The sequence below is a fragment of the Protopterus annectens genome, chromosome 8.part1 (genome assembly GCF_019279795.1).
Source record: "Protopterus annectens isolate FY-2018-M chromosome 8.part1, PAN1.0, whole genome shotgun sequence".
Classification (NCBI taxonomy): domain Eukaryota; kingdom Metazoa; phylum Chordata; order Ceratodontiformes; family Protopteridae; genus Protopterus; species Protopterus annectens.
In genome coordinates, this window is record NC_056742.1 from 450,610,080 (window position 1) to 450,637,453 (window position 27,374).

The window sequence follows — 27,374 nt, forward strand, 5'->3', positions numbered from 1 at the left end:
GTTGAAGATTTTCATTCCATATATTTCTAGTTAATCACTGTATATTAATCAGATCAGACAATGGTAGTAGAAGTAGCAAACGTAAACTCGTCAAGTCAAAAAGTAATAATAGAAAATATATAATTCTACAGCATTACTAAGTATTCGAAAGTAATCCAAGCAAGGTAGGCAGTCTGTTTCCAGTCGAAAATCCTTTATTAAATACACAGACAAGCGATCCAAGTAAAACAAAAATAGAGTAATAATTTCCTCACAAGCTTTCTAAATATATATATACTTTTTATCAGGCATGGGAGTGGTTTATTGTGTTATTGGTACACATGTTAAATTCACATCCCTTCCCCCATCAGTGTGACATTCGAGCTGGTCCTGCCCTACCTAGTAGTTGTCATAATAATATATAGCCCTAATGTACTTTAATGGTACATCTTATTTAACCAAATTATTAAGTAGATTATTAAGTCTGTGATTTTATATAAGGCAATATACTACATGGCTGGAAATATATCAACCTTAGTTCATTTTGTGATCAAAAATGACATATAAATATATACATATACATTTTGCATGTAAAAATCAGTTTCTATTTTCATAACCTATTGTTAACAAAGATCACTTTCGTCCTTCTAGACTTCTTCAGGTCTGTGTACAAGAACCCTAAAAACCTATATAATTGTATAATTAGTTAGTATTGTTATTACCATCATTTTGAATAAAGTGGAAAAAAAGAACCAGAAAAAAATAAATAATAAATAAAAATAAAAAAATAAAAAAAAAAATTATATGTATGATGATAGAAACAAAATATACACTTAAATTTCAAATGATTTAAAATGGTATTTAAAACCAATTTGTAGAAAAAAATAAAATAAAATACAATTAGTCATGTAAACAATGTGGCAATTTTCTAAGTTCCAGTGCACTTTTAATTGAACAGTAGTAGTTTAGTCCAGACTTTATAAAAGAGTTCAGCTTTTATTGCCACATGAGTTCATGTTTCTCCAGATTATTCGGGATGTCTCCTTCAAGATCACCCATGTCTATGCGATCCAGGATCTGGAACTTAAAACCTGTGTGTCTTTTATGAAGAGAAAGGTGTTTGGCTAGTGCATTATTTTTACATCCAGAGCGGATTTCTGACAGATGACATGAAATCCTTCGCTTGAGGTTATTTACAGTCTTGCCCACATAGAATGCATCACATTCATTGCACTGTGCCCTGTAAATTACTTTTTTAGTGTTACAGTCACCCCCTGCACTGGTTTTAATGATCTTCTTTAAATAAGGGCAATAAAAACTATCACCTTGCTGTATAAATATACAACATGTACAATTAGTTTCACATCTTTTAGTGCTTTTCTCACATAGCCTAGGTTTAAATTCAACAAAACTTCTAATATTCCTGGCCTTCCTATAAACAAATGATGGGGCTTCACCTAAGATGTTAATCAGAAAAGGGTTTCCTGTGACAATGTTCCAGTTTTCTTCAATAATATTTTTGATACTGTGATAATCCAAAGTGTATGTCAGGATGTAGCTATTTTTGCATTTGTTATTCTCTGTGGGATTACTTAACATTTTTCTACTGGGGAGGTTGAGTGAAGGTGCTTCAGTCCTTTTCAGTTCTATAATGGGTTCCAGGATGTTTTTTAACATCTGACTTTCATAGCCTCTCACTAGAAAATCATTCTTTAAGTTGTTCAGGTTTCTCAAAAATGGTTCCATCTCTGTGGTAATTCTAGCAAATCTATAGCCTTGGGATTTCACTACATTATACTTGGTTTGTGTAGGATGTAGACTTTTACTGTGGAGTAATAAGTTAACCCTCATTGATTTTCTGAATAGATCAGTGGTGATTCTGTTATTGTTGGTGTCCTTGGAAATCTGCATATCTAAGAAAGTGGTTGAAGTACAGCTATGGGAAGAGGTAAACTTCAGGAAGGGGGTTGTTTGATTGAGGTAAGTGATAAATTCTCCAAGCTGCAAGGTGTCACCTTCCCACACAATAAAGACATTGTCAATAAAACGTAAATAACATGTGATATGCTGCATGTAGTCTGTGTTTAACACAAAGTCCTCCTCCCATTGAAAGTAAAGAAATTGAAGTCCAGTACAAGATTAATGAGCTTGCTTAACTTTTGCAGTTGTGCCTGTGTACCCTGATTATGTTTCTTAAAAGTCTCCATAGCTGCTGTTATACAGTAATTGTGAGGGAGCACTGTGTACAAGGATTCCACATCAATAGTTACCAAAATACTGTCAGCTTCCACTGTAATGTTTTTTATTTTCTTCAAAAAATCCATTGAATCTCTTATGTATAACTTATTCTTTTCTGTTAGAGGTTTCAGCAAGTAATCATAGTAAATGGCTGTGGCTTCAGTAAGGGAACCTCCACTTGCTACCAACGGTCTATAATGTGGGTCTTCTCTGTTCTTGTGTGGCTTTGGTATTCCAAAAAAGTAAGGTAAACGTGGGCATAGGCTCCATAAATAATTATAAAGATTTTCAGTGATAAGTTTTTCTTCCCATAATGTGGTGAGATTAGTGTTCCAAAAATCATATGCTCTTTTTATGTCATCCATGGCAAATAACTCATAAAATCTGTTATCCTTCAGCATGTTTTCTATCTTTTGGTTGTAGCTAGTGGTATCAGTCACAAGTATACCTCCTCCCTTGTCTGCCTTCATTACACGCCTGGATTTATTATTGCCTAGCTCAAGCAATGCTTTTCTTTCTCCCTGTGTTAAGTTATAAAGTTTTTTCTTTGGAGATATTTTAAGCAGTTTCCTGATATCCATCTCACATTTCACTTCGAAAGCAGTTAGTGTTTCATGTAGTGGTGGACAATAGTTGCTAGACCTTTTTATAGTTTCATCAATAGGCTTATTTTCAGTGTCATTACTTTTGCCATGAAACTGTACCCTTAAGTTGAGCTTCCTCACAAACATTTTAAGGTCTGTCAGTACCTGAGCAGCCTCACTCCTGCAGCTTGGTACAAAAGTAAGTCCTTTGGACAACACACTTTTTTCCTCTTCAGTCAGTGCTTTAACAGAGTGGTTCCAGATAAGTGGAGCACCTGTTATTGTGGTACCTGTTGTTGTTGTTGTTATTGTACTTGTTATTGTGGCTGTTTCCTCTGTCTGAGCCTGGGACCTGGGTTGTAGTCGGAGTTCCAGTCCGGATTGCCCAGGTATTCTATTTCCCTCACCCCTGTCCACTGTTTGGTTCTCCTGTCTCCCTGGGAGTTTGTGGATAGAGTATGAAACCTCTGGAATTCCTCCTCTGCTTTCTAGAATCTCGGTGGGTTGTAGTAGTATTCCTTGCTGTGGCTGTGGTATGGGGGGACCTGGTAAGAGGGACAAGCTCTGGGGCTCTGGTGGTGGTCGTCGTTTTTGTTCTGGTACTGGTGCTGGCTTTGGTATTGGTGTGGAGGTTGATGTCTGTGCTGTCGATATTGGTCTTCCTGAAGAAACTGGTCTCTGTGATGGTACTGCTGCTTCTGGTAGCTGGATTGTCTGTGGTCCTGGTAGCTGGATTGTTTGTGGTCCCGGTTGTCGTGGTAGTCCTATAATTCATCCTGTAGAACTCTCTGTCGGTTCTGGTTGCCGCTGTGGCTTATGTTCCTGTTCTGATACCACAGCCACAGCTGGTATCATTTGAAATTTAAGTGTATATTTTGTTTCCATCATCATACATATAATTTTTTTTTTTTTAATTTTTATTTATTATTTATTTTTTCTGGTTCTTTTTTCCACTTTATTCAAAATGATGGTAATAACAATACTAACTAATTATACAATTATATAGGTTTTTAGGATTCTTGTACACAGACCTGAAGAATTCTAGAAGGACGAAAGCGATCTTTGTTAACAATAGGTTATAAAAATAGAAACTGATTTTTACATGCAAAATGTATATGTATATATTTATATGTAATTTTTGATCGCAAAATGAACTAAGGTTGATATATTTCCAGCCATGTAGTATATTGCCTTGTATAAAATCACAGACTTAATAATCTACTTAATAATTTGGTTAAATAAGATGTACCATTAAAGTACATTAGGGCTATATATTATTATGACAGCTACTAGGTAGGGCAGGACCAGCTCGAATGTCACACTGATGGGGGAAGGGATGTGAATTTAACATGTGTACCAATAACACTTTGTTTTACAGCACAATAAACCACTCCCATGCCTGATAAAAAGTATATATATATTTAGAAAGCTTGTGAGGAAATTATTACTCTATTTTTGTTTTACTTGGATCGCTTGTCTGTGTACTTAATAAAGGATTTTCGACTGGAAACAGACTGCCTGCCTTGCTTGGATTACTTTCGAATACTTAGTAATGCTGTAGAATTATATATTTTCTATTATTACTTTTTGACTTGACGTGTTTACGTTCGCTACTTCTACTACTATTGTCTGATCTGATTAATATACAGTGATTAACTAGAAATATATGGAATGAAAATCTTCCACACAGGGACGTTTCTTACACTGTTTCATCTTCATTATATCCAAATACACCTTGAGACTAGTGAAACACTATGACTCTTGAGCTACTCCAGGTCCAATTAACTATAGGTAAAATACCCCTCCACATAATTCCTCGCTACAGGTCCCCTACCATGAACCAGGAGAAGCACACAGCATACCTGGACTTGCTAGAGTCACTCAGTATACAGCCAAACACCTTGATCATGGGAGATTTCAACTATTCTTCCATTGGTTGGGAAACTTACATGAGCACAAACACAATCACTATGAGGTTCCTAGACTTTGTTAATTCAAATATCCTGGAACAGTTAGTCAGCACCCCCATGAGGGGCTCAAATGTCCTGGACCTAGTTCTCACCAACATGAGGGAGGAGTCATTTTACTACCTCCTGTGTATTGCCCTCCCTGGTAAGGTCAGGCCATAAATTTGTCTTGTTTGAAGTTAAGATCAAACCTGACATCCGCACAACAGTAAAAAACTGAAAAATTGCTCCAAAGCAAACTATTGCCTACTGAGCGATGGTATAAAAAGTTTCAGAGCCCCTGCCAATATAGCCAACAATGACATCTGTGCAGCGGAATACAAAAATGCCCTATACAGCCACTTAAACAAATACAATGACTCAGCTGTACCCAACAGGAACAAAACCACGTCTTCCTGAAAAAACAAGCCACCATGGGGGACTGTAAGCATAAATAAGTTATACAACAAAAGAAAGAAACTGACATCTAAGAACAGGAGGAAACTTACTCAGAGGAAGAATACCCTACACAGTCTGAGCAAGCAACTCAGATATCTTGTTAAGTCCTCTAAGTCTAGCTATGAGTCTAAATTAGCATCCCTAGCTAAAGACAGTCATAAGGCATTCTTCGGTTACATCTCAAACCTAAAAGGGAATGCCTAGCTGTGTGACGAACTTATAGTGGATGGTACCACTCACACTGAACCTGAGGAAATTGCCAACCTACTAGCCAACAGATTTGTAAATAACTTCACCCCCCCCCCGTCCCCACCAGACATACCCCAAAGCATCCATGACATCAGTCCTCTACCGAGTATATCCAAAGAACAGGTCATACAATAAGTATCCAAGGCCAAAAACATGCCCTCTATTGGACCAGATAACATCCCAGTCTGCTTACTAAACAATCTAAACCAAGACCTAATGGAATCATTTGGTATCTCTTTAACCATAGCATGAGAACTGGCATTGTCCCAGCAGAGTGGAGAACAGTAACAATAATTCCTTTGCACAAAGGGGGTCCATCAACTGATCCTGGAACTATTAACCCATAAGCCTAACCAGCCTTATCTGCAAGGCTGTGGAAAGAATCATTGCGGACGTTATCTACAAGGACACAGGCAACCTTCAAACCCTCAAACTGACCCAGTTTTTTTTCATCAAAGGTAGATTTTGCTTATTAAACCTAGTGGACTTCTTTGAGAATGTCACCAAAGCCCTGGATAAGGGCAAAACACTACATACCATCTATTTTGATTTAGCCAAGGCATATGACACAATCCTCATTCAGGTCTCATAGGGAAACTATCCCAGCTGAGGATTAACCCATAGTAACTGGCTCACTGACAGAATGCACACTGTCAAAGTTGGGGAATCCACCTCCACCAGTAGACCAGTTACCAGTGGGGTACCACAAGGATCTGTGCTGGGCCTTCTACTGTTTGGACTCTATTCCCCTGAAGTTTGGGTGAAGGTAGATGGCCTGTGGCTTACCATGTTTGCAGGTGACTGTAAACTGGGTGCAAAAACTGGGTACAATCATAGATTCCCCTAAAGACGTTAACATATTACAGGAAGGGCTGACACAGACAAATGATTGGTGCCAAACTCACAGACTAAAACTTAAAGCAAAAAATGCCTCATTATCTCCTTTGGCAAAGAAGTAGTCCCTGCTAATTATGATATAGGTAGCACCCCTCTAAGCTCAAACTCAGTGGTGCGAGACTTGAGAACACAGGTTGATAGCAATCTAAACTTTAATCACCATGTGTCTATAGTGGTAAGCAAAGCATTCTACATTGCGCAGCTCATAAATAAGGGCATCTCATCCAAGACCATGGAGGTTATAGCTCCACTGTACTCAACCCTTATCAAACCACTAATTGGGTACAATGCTACCTTCTGTATGTACCTCACCAGACACCTGCAAAAACTGGAGAGACCACAGAGGGCTCTAATTAAGAGAATCCAGGGCCTCCAAATCATGACATAATGGAATTATATTAAAGCCCTGTCACTGTACTCTGTATCATACAGGCTGCCGACAGCTGACCTGTGCCTGGCCTACACAGCCATCTCTGACCCCTGCCCTTACGGATGTGCATCTGCAAATCAAATGGGATAAGATTAAATCACTCTCGGAATCTTAGCTTAGCCTGTGACATTAACAGAACATGTTGGAGAGACATATCTCCCAGCAATTGCATCTCCTCTGGAATAAGCTCCCACTCAATATGAAGCAGAGCTCCTCAATGACCCTATTCAAGTGTAACCTTGACAACTGGATGGGTTACCATAAATTCACCCCGGGGTGGCACCTATGTCCCTCATGGACAGGGGCAGTCGGTGATGATCACAGAATCACTCTAACAATGACCATCTATGGTCAGTAAGGGTACAATGGTTATTACATGGCTAGGCTTGAAAAGGCCCTAGGGACGTTAGCCTAGTAACCTTCTATGAACCTACAAACTACTGTAAGGCTAGCTTCCTACCATTAAGTGATAACCTGGGAAAATTTCAAGCCTTCATAAACCCTGAGAAGACTGCTGCCTATGCGGAGCAGTTCACAGAAAACTTATACAAGCACATTAATACCTGCAGAGAGGAAGCTGTACCCACCAGGAAGTAGTAGAGAAGAAAACTAACTCAGAAAACAAGCCACCCTGGTGGAATTACGACATCAAGTATAACAGAAGGAAGAAAATTATGGTAAAAATTAGGAGGTGCAGCACACAGCAGGATAAAAGCACTTTCATTAAACTAAACATACAACTCAGAGGATAATAAAGTCTTCCAAAGCCAAATCTGAGGTAACGTTAGGCTCCCAGGCCAAGCACAACCACAAGGAATTCTTTAGCTATGCCCATGACCTCAAAGGTAATATACAATTGTGTGCAGAGTTCATTATTAATGGAGCCACCTATAGTCAACCAGAAGATACAGCAAGCCTACTGGCTGACAAATTCAACCCTAACTTTACTCCTTTCTCCCCCTCAACCTTCCCACAGAAAATACCATCAATTATGCTGAGTTATACACCAATGCTTTATACAAGCACCTGTACAATTGTATTGACCCTGCCATACCTACAGACCAATTAGCATGACCAGCCTTATCTGCAAGGCCATGGAATAAATCATCATGGACTTTATTAACAAAGATATAGGAAGTCTCCAAATGCTTGATCCCACTCAGTTTGGCTTTGTCAAGGGAGATAATGCCTGTTAAACTTGGTGTACTTCTTCAAGACAGTCACCAAAGCCCTAAACAAGGGCAAATCTGTTCATACGGCCTACCTAGACTTAGCCAAGGCTTTTGACACAATCCTCCACTCAGGCATCATTGATAAACTCACCCATTTGGGTATCAACCCATATATTGTCAGGTGGGTTGTAAACTGGCTCAATGATAGAACTCATGTAGTCAAAATAGGGGACTCCACCCCTCCAGCAGACCGGTAACCAGTGGTGTTCCAAAGGGATCAGTTCTGGGACCCTTCCTGTTTGGAATCTACTTCTCTAAAGTACAGGCTAAAACTGAAGGACTGTAGCTGACAAAGTTTGCTGATGACTGCAAACCAGGAGCAATCACTGAAACCCCTAGTGATGTCAATATCCTGCAAGAAGGTCTTATGCAGACTAATGACTGGTGTCAAAGTCATGGTCTTAAACGTAACAGAAAAAAATGCATTATCATCTCCTTGAGCAAAGGTGATGTTCCTGCAAACTACCACATAAATAGCAATACCCTAAGCACACAGTCAGTGGTGAGAGATCTGGGCACAGGTCGACAGCAACTTTAACTTCAATCACCTTGTCTCCACAGTGATAAGAAAGGGAATTTATATTGCTCATCTCATAAGTAAGAGCATTGTCTCCATAAAAAAGGTTATAACCCCCCTGTACTCCTCCTCATTAGGCCAGAAACAGAGTACAATGCTCCCTTTGATATGTTCCTTTCCAAACACCTGGAGCAATTGCAGAGACCACAAAGGTTCCTTACAAAGAAAATTCACTGTCTTCAAGATCTGTGTTATGTGGACAGACTGAAATAATTGTCACTTTACTCTGTGTCATACAGACTGCTCATAGGAGACCTGTGCCTTGCATATAGAACAATCTCTGACCCAGCTTTAATAGAAATGCTGCACATTCACAAGTCAAATGGCACACAGGTCACTCACTCAAAGGACCTTAACCTGGCATGTGGCATCAACAGAATTTTCTGGAGAGGCAGATTTGTCTCACAGAGATTGCCCCACCCCTGGAACAAGCTTTCTATTCATGTAAGAAAGCCGCTTGTTGGCCCTTTTTATGTGTAATTTGGATAATTGGATGGGTAACTGGAAATTCACCCCAGGGTTTCCACCTGTGTCCCTCTTGGACAGGAGCAATTAATGCTGATTTTAGTGTCTGCTTGAACCAGACACCCTTGGAACACAGGTTGAACTTGGCTAGGCTTGTAAGGGGCCTGGGGCCATCAGCCTAGTAACCTCCTGTGACCCTATGATCCTATGATAACTCTCTCCTACTATCAATGCTGTTTCTAAGACCAAGAACACTGCATCAATGGGCCCTGACAATATCCCAAGATGCTTTCTAAATAGCATGAAACTATCAGGACATCTGGAATTGCTGTTTAACTGTAGCAACCAATCTGGCTTTGTGCCTCATGAATGGAGAACAGCAACAATCATTCCTCTGCACAAAGGTGATACAGTCCCTGGAAGCTACAGACCCATAAGTCTCACTAGTCTCGTATGAATAGCCATGGAAAACATTCCGAAGGAAATCATCAGTAATGACATAAGAAACCTCCAGAAACTAGACACAACCTAATTTGGTTTCATAAAGGGCAGGTCATGCCTACTCAACCTGGTGGTCTTCTTTGAGAAAGTTACCAACGCAATAGATGAAGGCAAAATGGTTCCCACTGCCTACCCTGACCTGCCCAAGGCATTTGACACAGTACCCCACTCAGGCATTGTTGACCAACTCAGCAGGTTTTGTATAAACCCTTAGGTCACCTGGTGGAGAGCCAGCTGGTTCAAAGACAAGACCCAAGGAGGCAGAACTGGGGAGGCCACCTCTACAAAGAGGAAAGTCGCAAGTGGAGTCCCTCAAGGAATGGTCTTGGGACTGCTCCTTTTTGGCATTTACATCTCTGAAGTCAAGGCCAATGTCAATGACTTCCAGCTGACTGCAAATTAGGAGCTGTCATAGAATCTCCCACCATCACAAATGTTCTCCAGGAAGGGCTAACAAACAACTGGTGTCACAGCCATGGTGTAAAACTGAATGTTAGGAAATGTAGTATCTTTCAGGAAGTCATCCACCCGTGGCAGCTATCATATTGATAACACAACCCTAAGATGTAACCCAGAAGTCAGGTACTTGGGGACACACACATAGACAGTAATCTAGCCTTTGACCATTATGTGCCTGCAGTAGTGAGGAAATCATTCTATGTTGCACAACTTATGAACAAAGGTATGGCATCTAGGTCCAAGGAGGTCATTGTTCCATTGTATTCAGCATTCATCAGACCTAATACTGAGTACAATGTCCCCTTTGGTATGTACCTAACCAGGCACATCCAACAAATGGAATGTACACAGAGGTTCCTCCCAAAAATAATTCAGAGTGTAAGTAATATGTCCTGTGCAGACTGCCTCAAGTCTCTATTCCTGTATTCTGTCTCATACAGGCTGTTGAGGGGAGATCTTTGCTTGGTATGCAAGGCATTGTCAAACAACACCCTGATGGATCACATATCTACAAAACAAACAGGACCTGAATTATGTGTTCTACAGACTTAAACCTTGTCTGTGATATAAATAGCACTTGCTGGAGAGACAGGTGTCTATCCCAGAGGGTACCCCTTCTATTTACCAGGCTCTCTATCCATGTGAAGCAGAGTTCATCCCTAAACCAATTTAAGTGTAACCTGGGCAGTTGGATTTAAAATAAAAAAATCATCCTTGGTTTGGCACCTATGTTGCTAATGGAAATAGGCAGTCTGTAATGTTTCATCTCCCAGGCCCCTGTTTGTAAATGTTTCATATCCCAAGCTCTGCTTGCACTTATCAAGGGTACTAGAACTTGTCAGAGATTTAGGATGCATGGCAAGGTTTGAAAAGGCACTTGTGTTCATTAGCCTAGTACACACCTATGAACCTGTGCACAGACAGTAGTTAGGCTTTTTGTGTAACGCTATTATACTTTTGGTGTACTAATTTATATAAGCCAGATAATTAAGCTAGTTGCAAAATACAAGACAAAGCAAGCCAATAAAATAACACAATTTTTAAGCAGAAGAATCGAAATGAAAAACAAATGGAAGCATAACATTAAACATTATGGAAACAGTATCACTTCATGCAGGCAACATCTTGCAGTAATGTAGTGTAACATACTTGTCTTTGAAGAAGACTGTTTCCCCCTTTATTTGGGATACTGCATCAAACACAATATCCTCCTTACACAAGTCCACAGGAGAAACGGGCACTTGTGTTGGCCCTGGTGGTGGTGGTGGTGGTGGTGGAGGTGGTCGAGGAACTGGTTTTCCACTACCTGGGCCTAAAACCATAAAAAAGAATATGTTAATTGTCACAGATGAAAATGAGAACGTGTGGTACTCTGTGACTGCAGTAAAAATAAACTCAGTTCTCAAAGAAAAAGCAAGTAATAAAAACAGTAGCTATGCATACATTTTTGGTGGCTGATTACTTACCATACAGTGTCTGAATTGCACTGATGTCATCCTGAGGAAGTTTGAAGCTCTTTATATAGGAATACATCGGTGCCATTAAAGCTGATGGATCTTGGGAATGCTCCAGGCCCAGCGCATGGCCAAATTCATGAGCTGCAACCAGAAATAGGCTGTAACCTATTAAACAAAAGTTAGACTCTGTTATTAAAGGGGAAAGCCTCAATGGTTCCACATGAATTCAGGCTCCAGGCTTTTAATAAGAAAATATAAGTATAAGAATATGATTGTGAAGTCAAGATTCAATATATTTTAAGCTAGCACTTTGTTGTTCTCTTTTAACAAAATTAATGTTTTATATATGTATATGTGTTTATATATATATATATATATGGGTCTACTTCAGTTCACCTAAAACCCATTTCACTGACACTCATTTCTCCGGCATTTAGTAATGGCACTGTGTAGAGTACTGTAAGGAAGTAAAAGGTATATGTCCTTTTCCCCACTCCAGTGCAATCCTGGAATTATTATATATAGTTGGGTGGGTATGTGGGGCACAGACCCCCACACTGCCTTGGTTTTATATTGTCCGGTTTCTGTTAATAGGGTAAGTAAGTAATGTTTAAGTATTGAAAAGAGTTAGTCATCGGTGTTGTAAGTGTGCATGTCTATGGTTTAAAGTGTAGTAGTTTGAAATTCAGCATTATCAGTTGTTGGTGAAATGGGTTTTAAGTGAAGTGAGATAGCTGAGGGCTGTAGGAGAGGCTGGTAGACCCATGAAGGCTGGGCTACTGGGGTAAGAAAGACAGAAAGAATGAAGCAGAATGGGAAGCAACAAAGCCATGTGATCTGACCTACAAAGTGGAATCAAAACACTGGCTATCCTAGAAGAAAATCTTCTTAAAATAGACTACATCATCCAAAAATATTTACTAGTTTATGAGCACTAATTTTGAAGTTCAGTTTATTGTCAAAATATATATTCTTGAGTCAAAATAATGACCACTCACTCCAGGTATCTGATCACTGATGACAAAAGAATAACTTCTAAACTGTAAAACTGCTCACGCTGTAGAACTAAACTATTTGGTGTTTTTCTAACCAGAAAAAAGGTTAATGCAACTACTTATCATGTTTATATCATCTGCTTTGGTTAAATCTGATCCAGTCTTAGACCCGTCAGTGAATTTAAAACACGAGTTTTTGTTCAATGTGATTTAGTATACCTCCGTTACACTGATGAAACTCAGCCCAACTTCTCCTTCCTGCAGAAAGAGATGGTTTGCATTTATTCCTGAGCTGATGACCTTGAGAACATTTATTCCTGGCTTACTGAAAATCAATTAAAACTGAACACTACAAAGACAGGTGCCTTGGCACTACATGCAACTCTAAGAGTTTGTCCCACATTACCTTTACATACCTATATTATGTAAAGTGGTAACAAGCCTGAACTTTTTTTTTAAAAAGGCAAGGAATCTTTGTATAATTCTTGATTCCTGGCTAATATTTTGTGACCAGGTGTAGGCTAGAGTGAAGCCATCCTGTTTTTATCTTAGAAACATCTCCGGCATTACTTCCTCAGGCAGATCTGTTGGTTGGGTTCATGGCTGGGCTTCCTCCAGAATGGACTGCTGCAATGCTGTGTACCTGTGAATAAGTAATACTGAGCTTTAATCGATTACAGGTGGTGCAGAGCTCAGCTACTATGGTACTTACTATGCATCATGTTACCAACATATTACTCCTGCTCTGCATGGCCCTCACTGGCTTTTTACTTGTTACATGATGAGTTTCAAGATTCTAGCATTCAGACTAAGGTCCTTGCTACCTAAAGATGCTCATTGTGTTCGACTGCTCTGGGTTGATTTTGCATTCAGCTTCTGGGGTGTTGCTAACAGTTTCACTGATCAGCCTTGGAACTTTGGGGTTTTGAACTTTCTACTTATCAAGCCCCATACCTGTGGAACAGGTTACATCTGTGGCTTCAACAATGTTTTTCCCTCGCTGACAGGCTTTAAAAACATACTTATTTAGGTTCATAGGTTAGTACTAGGCTAACCGCCCTTGCAAGCCTAGCCAATTATCCCTTGTGAGACTCAAACACTGCACCTTGTGTTTGTAAGGCAAACACCTTAACCATTAGGCCACCCTCCCAACCATTTGAAATGGACTTTACTGCGGTAGGTTGATGAAATGTGGTGGTGTTTTTGTTGGTATTGTGTTAACTTGTTCTTATATTTTGTAATGGTGTTTTATAAAAAGTACCTAAATAAACCTGAACTTAAACTTAAATGGAAATGTAACATATACATGTTTAGATATTCTTTGGTGATGAAACTTGATCTTTTATTATGACCATAATGGTCCTATTGCTCTACAAATTTGAGCTCTACCTTGCAATTTTGTTATGCTGAATAGAATCAAACTTGTTGGCTAGATCAAGTATATTACATCTACTGCAAGGATTGGTTACATCTGCTTGATGCACTAAACTTTATAAATTATCATCTCATAAATAACTGCCTGAGTACACACACTCTAGTAATGCACATACTAAAGCTTGGCATTTTATGATCTAATGTGAAAAGTAAAACAAAGTGCTTCTTAACCCACCCCTGCACCCCTCATGTAGTGGGCTTCATTCTGCACACCTTTTTAATTTATTAGCCTCCCTCTAAGGTTATTGCACCTTGGGAAAAGAGTGATCGTTGCCAGGTAATGAAATATGTGTCTTGCTCTTTCTACAAGGTATTCTAGCCTCATACCACCAACAATTTGCTATAATGTGAGTATATTTTGCCTCTCTATAGTTAAAAGTGAGCAATAAAACAGAAGCAAATTGCAACTCAAACTAGCATGCTCGCACAATGGACTTGAGCATAGTTGTACCGAGTAAATAATTGTATGCCTTGTTGCAACACCATTATCAACGCATTTGTGACTTGTTATAGAAGTCGATACGATTTTAAAAACAAAAATGTTCTTGCGTTAGTCCATGGTAAAAAGGAGTCTACAATGCTTAGCATTTGTAAGAGTATTAAATGGACTAACATTCTTTCTAAGCATTTACTTAGAATGACGGCAAAAATAATTACTTTTTGCATTGCAGTGGTAAAATCCTGTAGTCTGGGAATGTTAGAAAAGGAAAGCGAATGCAGAAACAAAGTGTTCCTAATTTTAGTCAAAAATAAACATGGATACTATATGGACCTGTAGAAGAATCTGATTTGATTTTATGAAGAGTTTATCTTACTAAGTCCTCACTAAGAGTCAGGCAATTGTTAGCTAAATAAGCGATAAAAACTAAGACTGGAATTAAATTGAAATGAAAACTACCTTGAAGACATTTCAGTATACGTTGTTGCAACACTGAAGTGGTCTGTTGTGACTGCGCTATTTATCTTAAGATGGATCCTATTGTTGGTTAGTCAATTGTACTCTTTATAAATGAGGAGAAGGCTTTTCAACACTAACTTTAGTCTTCTGGCATTTTCCATACTAAGTCATGGTCTCATTTGTTCATACTTTATTGTTGATCCTTCAACAGTTCTCACATCTTTATGCACTCCCTCCCGCTCAAGTTCATTTATATCACATTCCTGTCCTAGCTGATATGTTTTGGTGATGTACATTCATTTTTTACATGTTGCTTTTGCACATTTATGAAGACTAAATGTCATTCTTATAGCATTTCAGAAATGTTTAACCATTTGTAGTTGTACTTACAGATCAATTTATGATGATCTATACAATTTTAAATCAACCAAAAAAGTAGACAAGATGTCTCTATAGAGTTTTATATACTCTTTCTGTATTTGTATGGATTGTTTTTTCGGTGCATTCTAGTCTCATCAGACCTCCCTAAACATACAGGTTGAATAGCTGCAATAAAACGCCTATTTGACATATACCCCCCCCTACATATATATTGGTATACTTAAAATGATCAAAATACCCAAATGTCAATGTCTCTGAAGTTGACAAAAAAAAGATTGACAATTCAAATATCAATTCCGTGTGTGTGAGTGTGTGTGTGTATATCTCACTCTCTCTCTCTCTATATATATATATATATCTATATATATATATATATATATATATATATATATATATATACAGTATATAGATAATGACATATGTATATTTGTTTATATATATATATATATATATATATATATATATATATATATATATATATATATATGAATCTACTTTAGTTGACATAAAACTCATTTGACTGACATTTCACTAACAGCTTACAATGCTGAATTTCCATAGACAAGCACACTTAGAACACCAATAACTAACCCTTTCCAAAACTTAAAAAGTACTTTTTTACCCTCTTAACAGAAACGAAACAATGTACAACCAAACTAGGTGGGGGGCTGAGCCCCCACATGCCCCCTAATTATATATACTAACTCCTGCACTGCACTACAGTGGGGAAAAGGGCATATGCCTTTAACTTGCCTTACAGTACTCTACACGCTGCCACTACTGCTGGGAATTCACAAAACATTCGCCAAATTACTTTAGATACTTCCCATAAAAATGTAAAGACACAAACTAACATTTAGAAACACTACAGAACTACTTTCTACATGACTATTGGAATTCTAACAGTCAGCACTGTAACTTACAGTAATTCTTTTTATCACAAGTAAGTCACAGGTGAAGGACAACCCACAAGTCTATGCCTTAAATGTCGGTGAAATGGGAGTCAGTCAAATGAGTTTTCGGTTAAGTGAAGTAGACCCATGCATATATATATATATATATATATATATATATATATATATATATATATATATATAGATATACATATAATATATATATATATATATATATATATATATATATATATATATATATATATATATATATATATATATATATATATATATATGTATATATAGGGTCTATATTAGATAGTTGAAGTTCCGTAACTCCGAACACCTAATGGTCGATCCATTAAGTTCGAAGTTACAGAAATTCGACTATACAAAAAAAAACACAACGTACAAAACAATAACTTGTTGTAAGCGGGGGGGGCAAGCCTGCCCTGCACCCCCCACACCCCCCACTACTTAAATATACCAACTCCGAGATCACACCACATTGAAGTGAATGGAAAACTCTGCTTACAGAGATTTCCATTCAAGCACTCAAACTTTTACAAATTCGAACGTATGGTCTCAAACATATGTGGTTCGAACATGTAAAAGTTCAACTACGTGAATGGAACCCATATACATATATATATATATATATATATATATATATATATATATATATATATACATACATAACATGTACACATACAAACACACATATAGACATATATATATATATATATATATATATATATATATATATATATATACATACACATATATATATATATATATATATATATATATGTATACATACATACACAAACACATACACATGCAGTTGTATAACAAATGTTCAAAGTATCAAAATTTCTAACACCTGTTACATACTCAAAACTCTTGAAATCAGAAAGATTGAAACAAAAAAATCAACTTTTTTATGGGGGTGGCAAGTCCCTTGTACCCCCATACCACCTGCTAATTATTTATACTAATTCCAAGATTGCAAAACAGTGGGGGAAGGGAAACATCTCCTATCCCCACTGTACTGCAGTGTCACACGGCAGAAAAGCTGCTGCATTTGATCAGCTGATTTTTGATCAGCTGTATCAGCTTTTTTGAAGTTCAACAAGCCACCTTGTCAGTGGGCTGAATGGAACCTATATAGATATATATACAGACACATAGATATTATATTTACCCTTGGTTTTGTGGGCCAGGTTTTACTAGAAATAGTCAGAAAAATACTAGATGACTTACTTGGTGCTTAGCATATAAAAATATTTTTGGAAGATGGAATTCCATGCATAAGCACTCACATCTCATGACAGAACAATAATTGATATGTAGTATACATACCTTGATCAGGACAGAACCCCCACTTCCTGTCATCATCATAGCTCTTTGTAGAAGAACACCACAACTTGCCATCACTACGTCCGGAAGTTGTGCAGGACTGGTACTTCTCCCCAAGGAAGGTGAATGGAAACACACATGGGGCACCTTCACTATTGCCTCCAACTGTTGATAAGACTGAAAGGAGAGATAAAAATAGAAGTTTAGCTGTATGTGTTTATTTAAGAATTATAGAAACATTATTTTATCATGTTTACTTTTAGAAAAACATATTAGCCATATAAAATATAAAAAATAAAGGAAATTAACCTTCAGTTCGCTGTATATGTATGCATGATTAATATATTGCTTTTTGTACTGCAGTCCTATAATACTATGTTTGTTTTGCAGAACATCAGTATATATTAACTTATGTTTTATTGGAAAGTAACTTGAGCATATTGTATCATAGGGTCATTGGGGTGCTTAGATTTATCAATGCTATCCAACAGAAATATGTGTTAGCACATTTGTGTATAGCTACTCCCTTCTAAATGAATCTAATCCTAGCCCTATCTGCTTGATTGAAGATTTTCAGTCTAAAACAAATAACTGAAAAGCTACAGTCTTGTTTTCTTTCCAGGCTGGCAGTGATTATAATAATGTTGATTTTCAATTTTTTTACTTTTCGTTCAGCTTCTGTTGCAATTATTCAATCTATATGAAAAATGCATACAAAATTGTGTTAACTTTTTATGGGAATATAAGCCCCAACTCCATATTTTTCAAAGGCTCAAGTGAAGATCATGATAGTTACTGTAAAAGGAAGGCTGGGATTCCCTGATTTCCTAATAGAGAAAATAATGTCTAACATCAGCAGTACATCAACTTCTAGTGGCTAGAAATTACTTCCACCATATCTGTCTCCCACCTGAGCTTTATGTTACACATGATCTTAATCTGCATGGAAAAGAAAGAGACTATGGCACCATATGTAACCCTGAAAGAAATTCTAGCATGTCCACAAAAGAAAAAAATGCTACACAGTCCATTAAACTGAGCCTAAAAGCAACATACCCCATACTTTACCAGCCACTCCTGTAACTCTAAATGTATTAATTGTAAGCTCACCCAAAAGTGGAGAAGTGGAGGCAAGGATAATGTTTCCTTAACCCTATGCTCATCCATTTCACTGCACAACACACACACACACACACACACACACACATGCACATGCACACACACACACACACACACACACACACACACACACACACACACACACACACACACACACACACACACACACACATATCTTTTGGTGAAACCAGAATTGATAGTATATGGCAGCCCATTCCTGTTTCAGCAAATAAAACATCCAGAGGAAACTATGGAATTCCTGAGGAAGACACTGGATGAATGTTTGAAAGCTCTTCAGGCTGAAATCTGGACTGGCCTGTGGACTAGGGAATGTAGACAGGATGCTTTGCAATCTTCTTTAGGCAATGTATTTATTTATAAACATTTGATTACTGGGAAAGTCCGATGGGCTAGAAGCCCATTTTCAGAGGAGGTCTGTGGAGATAAGCTCCTAATTATTAGAAAACATTTTAAGAACAATAATTTTATAATCTTCAAAAATAAAACAAAAACATCTGCAGTTTAAATAATTATAACAAATTAGATTTTAAATTAGATTTTAAATTAAATATAAAAAACATTGGTTAAGAATTAGAAAAATTCTAGACAGTTTGTGTATTAATTAAAGGTAAGTTAGTCTAATGCAAACAGGAATTGCAATATGAAGTGAGGGAAAACAGGAAAATAAGCTTACAATATATTAAGAGGGAAAGATAGGGAAGAGAATTTTACAGAAGTAAAGAAGTAAGTGAAGAAGGGAGACTAAGGAAGTACATGGAATGAAAAGGTAGTTACTCACATTTAAGGATATAATTAATCCTGTTTTTTTTAAGTTTTTATTGGATATTCAGTTTGTAAAATAATCACAACAATATATCCAGTCAGATATTTGTGAACGTAATAAATGAAAAAAAAAAATCAACTAAACCTCCCACAGAAAAGAAAAAAAAAGTGTCCATTAACCATGAAGTCATTCAAGTTATTATATATTACAATAAATCTAAAATGCAATTATTTTTGCTTGTTAAGCAGATCCCTAAGTTTTGTCCATGCATTTTAGCAAGAGGTAATCCTGATTGTTCTTGACTTAATTGCAATGATTTCCAGATGACAGACTTCAGCTGCAATATTTATAAATGATTTGAAGGAGAGTGTAGCGTTGTTCTTCCATTTCTGAGTTATAACCTTTCTCGCTATAGATAGTATAGACCACAAAATGTGATATTTAACTTTTTAACACATATCGGAATAGGAGTGTTAAAAAGGATTAGTGATATAGATGAAACAAATTTATCTCCAAAAAAGCCTGTAAAAAGAGATTAACGTTATTCTAATAAGGTGTTAAGGCAGTTAAAAAGAACGCATTGCCAATCCACTTTAAGTTCTTGTTTACATCTCCACCAAGCTTGTTTCTGCTTGAACACAAATTCAATTTTATGTGGTGTGAAGAAAGATCTATGCAAACATTTCCAAATAAAGAGATTCAATCTAAGAGATGAAGTTGTATGTTTAGAAGATATTAGAATTGTTTTTTTTTTATCTTCTTCACTCGAAGGTCTATTATTAATTTGGGTAAAATAGTTTCAATAATTGTCATTGCAACTTTTTGTTTCTCTCCTCACAACTCTATATAATTTAGATAAGAGACCCTGTCCCAATGTGTTTTATTGCATTAAGAATATTAGATAGCTAATTAATTTTGAGATATAATCTCTTATCCTTGCTTGTATTAATCTAATTTCCCCTTCTATGTGTTGTCTGCAGGATTGTACATCTAGCCACATGTCTTTATCTAAATTATATTTGTTCTTAATATAATCAACAGGATGTAGCTTTTCATTTTTCATTAATTGAAACCAATACAGCTGATTGTTCTCTTTAAACGTGATCATTGTTTCTAACTTTGAGGAGGAGATGTTGTTTTGGGTATATGCCACAGGAAATATAAAGAAGATCCAGGCTTTATATGCCGGGTTTCTATATATACAATTTTTAAAAGTATAGTAACTATACTATATACTATATAAATATAGTATAAATGAAACAGGAGTCACTTGTTTGGTGACTTTTTCCTATAAGACAATCCTTTAATAACCAATGTAGATTATTTAGTATGAGATTATTATTAGAATATCTATTATGTTTGGAGTTTATAAAAAGATTTCCTAAAAATTCTTTCAATCTAGCTGTGTAAGTGGTATTAATCCAAATATATATTCTTTTTATAACTGATGATGATGAATATAATTCTAGATCTGGTAGCCCTATCCATCCTGCTGTCTGGTCTTTCATATGATGGTTTAAAGCAATTCTTGGTTTATTGGGATACCAGAGAAATCTCATAATTAAAGTGTTAAATTATTTAGTACAACTTTTTGTGGGGGGTAATGTTAAGTTTTTTTGGTAAGATAATCATTTTGATTATAGATAACCTCTCTTCCATCGTGAAGAAAATGTTATGCCATTTGTCTATTAGATTCTTTATATTGTTTACACTGTTAGTATAATTATGATTTATTGGATCCCCTTTAGAAACACAAAATCCCACTTACCCAAAACCCAAAAGACAGAGGCAAAAATCCCAACATCCAAGAAGACCAACCATCCAGAAAGTACAGTTTTGTACCTACCATAAATGTAGATGTCCGAGAGGAATGCATCTGCAGTCATAACAAATGGTTGTTGTTGTCATCAGGCAGCCCTTCGGTCGGATTCCGCAGTTCAAAGTCTGGGTCTGGCTTTTGGCGGTGTCGCCCACTCACGCCATTTGCGGCAGTTTTATAAAGGCATCAGCCCATCATTTTCTCGCCTTCTTTTTCACCCATGAGAGCCTTGCCCCAGATAAATTGGCTATAAATGTCAAAGTTTCAAAAAATAGAAGAAAAAGACAAATAAAATACAAACAAACAAAATATGTATGTACAACAATACAAACTAAATACATCTCCTGCTACCAAGCTAGAGGGAATTGGAGCTAGCTAGCAGGGGAGGAGTAAGGACCCAGAGGGATTGTAGATCCTCTCGGACATCATCTATTTTCTCCGACTGCAAACCGTACTATGTCTCCTTCAAGGATGCAGGCACTGTCACTGCTAATGCCTTATATTGGCTAGTAAACTAGGGGAAAAAAAAATTGGAATATTATAGTAATCAGGATCCCTTGCAAAACAGCAGTGGCAGAGCATGTGCCAGCTAGAAACACCTGAAAATTAAGTGCTTTGGGAATGTATGTATGGAATGCACGAGGTCCAAAGCCTCTATAATGTCCTTGGTAGCCACTCCGCGTCGTGGTAGTGTAGCCATGGTGGCCCTGTGTGGAGATCCTCGTGGAGTGCTGTAGTTTTCCATGGTAGGAGATGGTAAGTTCAATTGTTCCAATTCAATGCAAATTTCTGGTAGGGTATTGAAGAAATTTTCTTTTTCCTATGAATTTGGAATTGTCAGTTTGTCTATTGTTTTTCCTTGGTTTTCCTTTCCAGGTATGCACTGCCTGTGTCAGTAGCCTATTGTTTTTGAGTACTTTTGTAGTAGCAGCCCCACCTCTGGTAGGCTGCAGGTAAGGCTCTGGATGATACCTTAGGGACCTGGATAGATGAAGGTAAATGAAGATTTGTGCCTGATTGGATACCGGCGGTTATACTGGATCATGGAAGGTTAGGCTTGCCATTAATGCTTGTAGAATCTTGATGGAGAGATCAGGTTGGTTGTACTGCCAGCAGGCCTTGTCTCTCCAGGGATAAGTAGCAAGTCAGTGCTGCCAGCAGTGCCTTGCAAAAAATGCAGCTCCATTTTTTCTCTGTGTAGCTGCTGGTCGAAGGCTGGTAAAGGGAGGAGTCCAGGGTTTTACTTTTAATTCCCCCATGTCCTGAAACTGGTGGAGAGGGGTGTGCTGGACTACAGGAGGATCCTGTATCAGCTGAAATAGGAGATGCATGTATTTGAGGATGGAGGGCAGGACAGCTGTGTGGTAGAGCCCAGCCAAGTGCCTTGATGTGAGCTCAGCATTCACCAGGCCACATCTTGACCTTTTGCAGCCAGAGCAGATATCTTTTCATTGATGTTCACTGAGTATTCTGTCTTGACACCTTTTCCAAGAGCAGATTATTGAGTCTACTTTTCCATTTTGCTTATTAATTTTTTCTTGTTGAAGGTCTCTGAGTTAGTTGCAGAGTTTTTAGGTTTGATTGGAATTGAGTGGTTTTTCTTGTGTCAGCAGTAATACAGTCAGTGGAAGGGTAGTATTGTTCCCCTGTGACATGCTCAGATATGGGTACTTGTTGTGTGTCTGGCCAGTCTGGGGCTATGGAAGTTTCCATCGTTTGTTGCCTTCAGAAGCTCCTCAGTGGGCTGCTCAGCATGAGTTGGCCAGGTGCGCATGGGTCAGAAACTCAGCACTCCGGACACGCCTGTCTTTGGTCTGAGTGCAAGCCTTCTGTGCATGGCTTTCAAGCCAGGGGGTGGAGGGATGGTGTGAAGCTTTCAACTGTATGAAGGATTTTTCTTCTGTCTTCCAAGTGCAGCTGTGGTTCGTCCCATTGCGTTATTTCTGTCTTAAATCTGTTACATATGTAATTTTCAAGTTGATTGCATTCACATTTTCTAAATAGCCAAACCCTGCTCGTTGCAATAGGTTATTAGGCAGATGTCTGTTATAAGAAATGTGCCAGTCTGTACAAGTGGTTGTAGTTTAGGTGTCCAGTTGCATAAGTGCCTGTACTGTGGGGTTGTCTGCAGCCCGGATCAGCTGGATGGAGTCTTTAGGCATGGTCCTTACATTTTACTGGCTGTGTGCCTTTGCAGCTGGTGATGTACCACATAGCTTTGGTACCACTGGCTGATCATGCAACAGCTGGCCTTCGTGCAGAAATTGTCTGAATCAATGGCCTTGAAGAACACATTTCCATTTCTTTTTTCTTTTTGTTGGGGATGCAGGTTGATTTTTGACATATGGGCCTTTGATGCACTTGTTCATTCTTCTGGAATTGAATTGGATTGGAAGGGTTTGTCCAATAGGTGATGGTTGTCTTGAGGAACTTTTGTTAGGAAGGACCAGTTCTGTCATATCGGTTTAGAACTGTAGAGGGGATTAGAATTATGGTTTCATTTGTTTAAGTCTGTCCATTTTTGCTTGTGGCTGTGCTTGAGCTGAGACCACAAAAAGTAGAGAGGAAGTTGTTCTTCTCTCATAAAGTCCTGGCATGCCATTTGTATTATGCCAGGACCCAGTGAAGTTAGAGCTTTTTGTATTTGCCTTGAAGTTAGTTGGCTGAGTTTTGTTAATGCCAAAAGTAGCAGGCGAAGTGCTTCTTGTAGGTCTTCTGTTAATTGTAAGTTGTGTGTTGATGTGTGTCCAGTGTATCACCCAGAAAGAGCAGACAGGGATGAGTCTTTGCTTGACTGGGGATAGATGTCAGGCTATCCCCAGTATTTTACCGTACTTGAATCAGCCGGTTTTCAAGCATGGGTTTAGTAGATTAGCCTCAGCTTGTATCAAGAAGTGATAATGTGGAATCTTTCTGATCTCTTGAAGTGGACAATGCAGGGAATATGGCTTTTGAGATAAGATACTCTAGGCTGATCTGGCTTCTGCGAGGGCAAATTATGGAATTGATATTGTTTTGAAGTTTGATTAAATTTTGAAACAATGATCAATGAGAAATGGGTCTTATGATCTATCTCTCTTTCCCAAAATACCAGGAAGTTCTAAGCCAATGAGCCTTTTAGCAAACCCTTCAGAAGCTGCTGTTCGAGTGGTTTTTTTTCCACGGCTCATTTTTGAGAAATGGTGTTTTATTTTGTCCTTGAAGAATAGGTAGTATTTTGTCCATTCCTCTTCTCCACTGGTAGAGGCCTGAAATGTGTCCTTCCCTTGTTCCTTAGATGCAAAAATCCACTTTTCTTATTCTTCTCCAGCTGTTTTTTTGCCTCAATGTTCCTTCCTTTCTAAGGGTGCTTGTGTTTGGCACCAATCTCTTTCCTGCAGTCACTCTGAGTGGAGTAGTGAAAAGTTGCTGTGTATGGTTTGCTGTTGGTTGTTCGCTGGTATGTACCCCCTGCCTGGCAACCTGATAAGGTTTGTATTGGTGCTGGCTTATGCCTTCTAGTTGTTGCCTGGTGGCTTGTGCCTTGGAGGACCTCACTGTGATTGTTTTTTTGAGCCTTCAGTCCCTCCCTTGTGCCTCATCTTTCACAAGCTTCTTTAGAAAGGTGCAGAGATTTTGCTTTCTCCATTTTAAAGAATTGTCCTGAAGTGGGGGCCTGCTTTAACATGGCTTGAACATATGTTTCTCTAAAATTTTTTGAGGGCCAATTCACGCTAAATGCCTGGAGGTTGAACATGTAATAAATCTTTTACGGTTGGGCATTCAAAGCCTAAAGGAAGCCTCCAGTGCATCAACCTGCACATTTTTTACATATAATACTGCCTTGTTGATGAGGGCTATGTATTGAAGTGAGATTTGATTTATCTAAAGATTCTTCTTCTTTTAGCTTTAGTCAACTGTCTAATAATATTGCCCGTATAGGCTGATCTGGGAAATTGCTCCAGTGCAGCTCTCAGCTGGTTAAGTAGCAGAGGTAATATGTCTAATGTCTAAGGACCTGGACCTTGGAAGCATGGAGGAATTCAAAGTAGCTGGAAGTAGGGCTTTTTAAGTCAACTCTGGAACATAACTTCTGATCTGCAAATCAGGGGAAATATAAGAGGAAGGGGTACTTAGCCCACAAAGTAGCAGGAGTCTAAGCTAGTTTAGAGGAGAGGTTAAAGGAATGGATATCCCATCATCAAGGGAGGGTGACTAAGAAAAAGCTAGGGAACTACAGGAGGGCTAGTCTGGGGGGAGAGTCAGAAGGTCCTAAGCCTTTTCTTATGGAGAGAAATGCTTTTGGGTCTGGGTGAATTGTTGTGATCTTCTATGTGGGTTTTTCAGAACCAAAATCTCAGGTAGAGAGAGATTCCAAGCATCGGAGTCGGAGTAAGGTTTCCTGGAATAGAAAAGGAGGAGGAGGAGAGGGCCTATCAGAAGGATCAGCAGTATCCATCCCTGGCTTACACATCAGCGGGGCCTGAGAAATCTTCTTTTCTGGGAGAGGAGAGAGCCCCGTCTGTCAGCTGGCAAAGAGTTTCCCAAAGGGAGATGGTCCTCCAGAAGAAGGGCTAGTGGAGCGGACTCTGGAGGCTGGGAGGGGGGCTTTGCAGAGGCAGGCACCTCAGGGTTTTGGTTGCTGGTTAAGATCATGGCAAAGGAAGCATCTGTGAGGCCTGGCTCAGCTCTTCAGGAGGGGCTATATCTAGCAGGGGAGGGAGGGCTGGAACCCCTGTCCCGTGCCCGCTATTTCAGCACTTTTCTTAAAGACCAGAGTTTCTAGGTGCCAAAAGGCATCCCTCGCAATGAGGAAAGTGAGGGCCGAGCTGAGAACCCACTGTTGGCAGTCCAAGCAACTTTAGTTTCTCAAGGATTGCTGGTCAGTAGCTTCAGGCCGCCTAGCAGCTCCGAAAGAAGTTTTTTTATTTCTAGTTTTTTGGCCGCTGATAGGAGTTGAAAAATTTGAAAAGGCAATGTCAGAAAAAAAAGAACCAGAATTCAGTTATTTGGGTAGAGGGAAGGCACGGAAGGTGAGTCCTACATGCACTTGCTTGGGCTTAAGCCCGAAGGATAATCGGCCCGCGGATAAAGCCCACGGCGAGAAGCAGAGCAGGAGATGGAAACGCTGCTGCTTCTTCGTTTTGACACTATAAAACAATGCCAATAACTCCAACGGCATAATGCGGGTAAAAGAAAAGAAAGAATCTGTTCAGCAAAGTCGGACGCGTTCCGAACCAAGTAGATATTCGGAGAAGCACAGGCTACAGCTTGCTCTGACGCCCTTTTGTCTGGGCCTTCTGAGGACATCACTGACAAATCACTAACGGTAAGTAACCACTTGGCTAGCATGCTGACCTTTGCCCCTTACCTCTGTGGTTGTGTGATCTAGGAGTTGGTCTATTTAGTTAGGGGGTGTGGGGGTGCAGCCCTCCACATGGGGAGTGTGGGGGGCAAAGCCCTCCACATTGGTGGGTGTTTGCATGTTTCTGTGTTAGTGTGCTTGCGGGTTAGGTGATCGGTTACTTACCCTTCCTGTTTTGTCGGTGTTCTGGGCAGTTGGTCTACCTGGATGTCAGGTTTTTCGTCTCAGTCTTTTTGATTTTGGGTAAGGGGATTGTGGGTTTCTAAAGGGGATAGGATTTATTATATCTTTAATGTTATCTGTTATATTTATTCCTAAATAATTTATTTTCTTCTCTTTGACAATATATTTAATGAATTTATTTTTGATTCTATTCTTATTTGCATTTATAGGTAGGATTTTTGTTTTGTCATTGTTAAATGTTAAACCAGATTTTCTTTGAAATACATCCATTGCTAAGAAAACTGCAGATAGAGAAGTATAATTGTCATTTAACGTCAGTAGGATGTCATCAGCAAACAGTTGAATTTTAGAGTTTAAATTCTCATTTATGTTAATGCCTTTTATATCTAGATTTGTCTGAGAAAATTAGCCAATGGTTCCATAATTACAGTAAAAAGCAGATGTGAAAGAAGACATCCTTGTTTGGTTCCTTTCAAAATTTGTATATAGTCAGAACTAAAAGTACCTATTTTAACATATGCAAAACAATCATTATAAAGAGTAATAAGATGTGTGAAGTTACTTGAGAAATTGTATTCTTCTAAAACCAGCAAGAGATTTTTCCAGTTTACCAAGTCAAAAGCAATATTAATATCAAGACTCATTAATGTTAAGTTCTCTTTTGTTTTATTTGCATAGTCAATTATTGTGAT

At 38.4% G+C, this 27,374-nt stretch overlaps 1 protein-coding gene across 1 annotated transcript in view; it reads right to left on the minus strand.

Moving 5' to 3' along the window:
• Positions 1 to 27,374, minus strand: part of MMP2 (matrix metallopeptidase 2) — a 511,193-nt gene that overhangs the window by 142,925 nt on the left and 340,894 nt on the right. Inside the window, exons 7-9 of the mRNA XM_044082007.1 lie at positions 17,437 to 17,610; positions 11,483 to 11,638; positions 11,166 to 11,328 (exon numbers count right to left, since the gene is read on the minus strand). Coding sequence (XP_043937942.1) covers positions 11,166 to 11,328; positions 11,483 to 11,638; positions 17,437 to 17,610 — 493 coding nt within the window. The remainder of the gene's footprint in view (positions 1 to 11,165; positions 11,329 to 11,482; positions 11,639 to 17,436; positions 17,611 to 27,374) is intronic.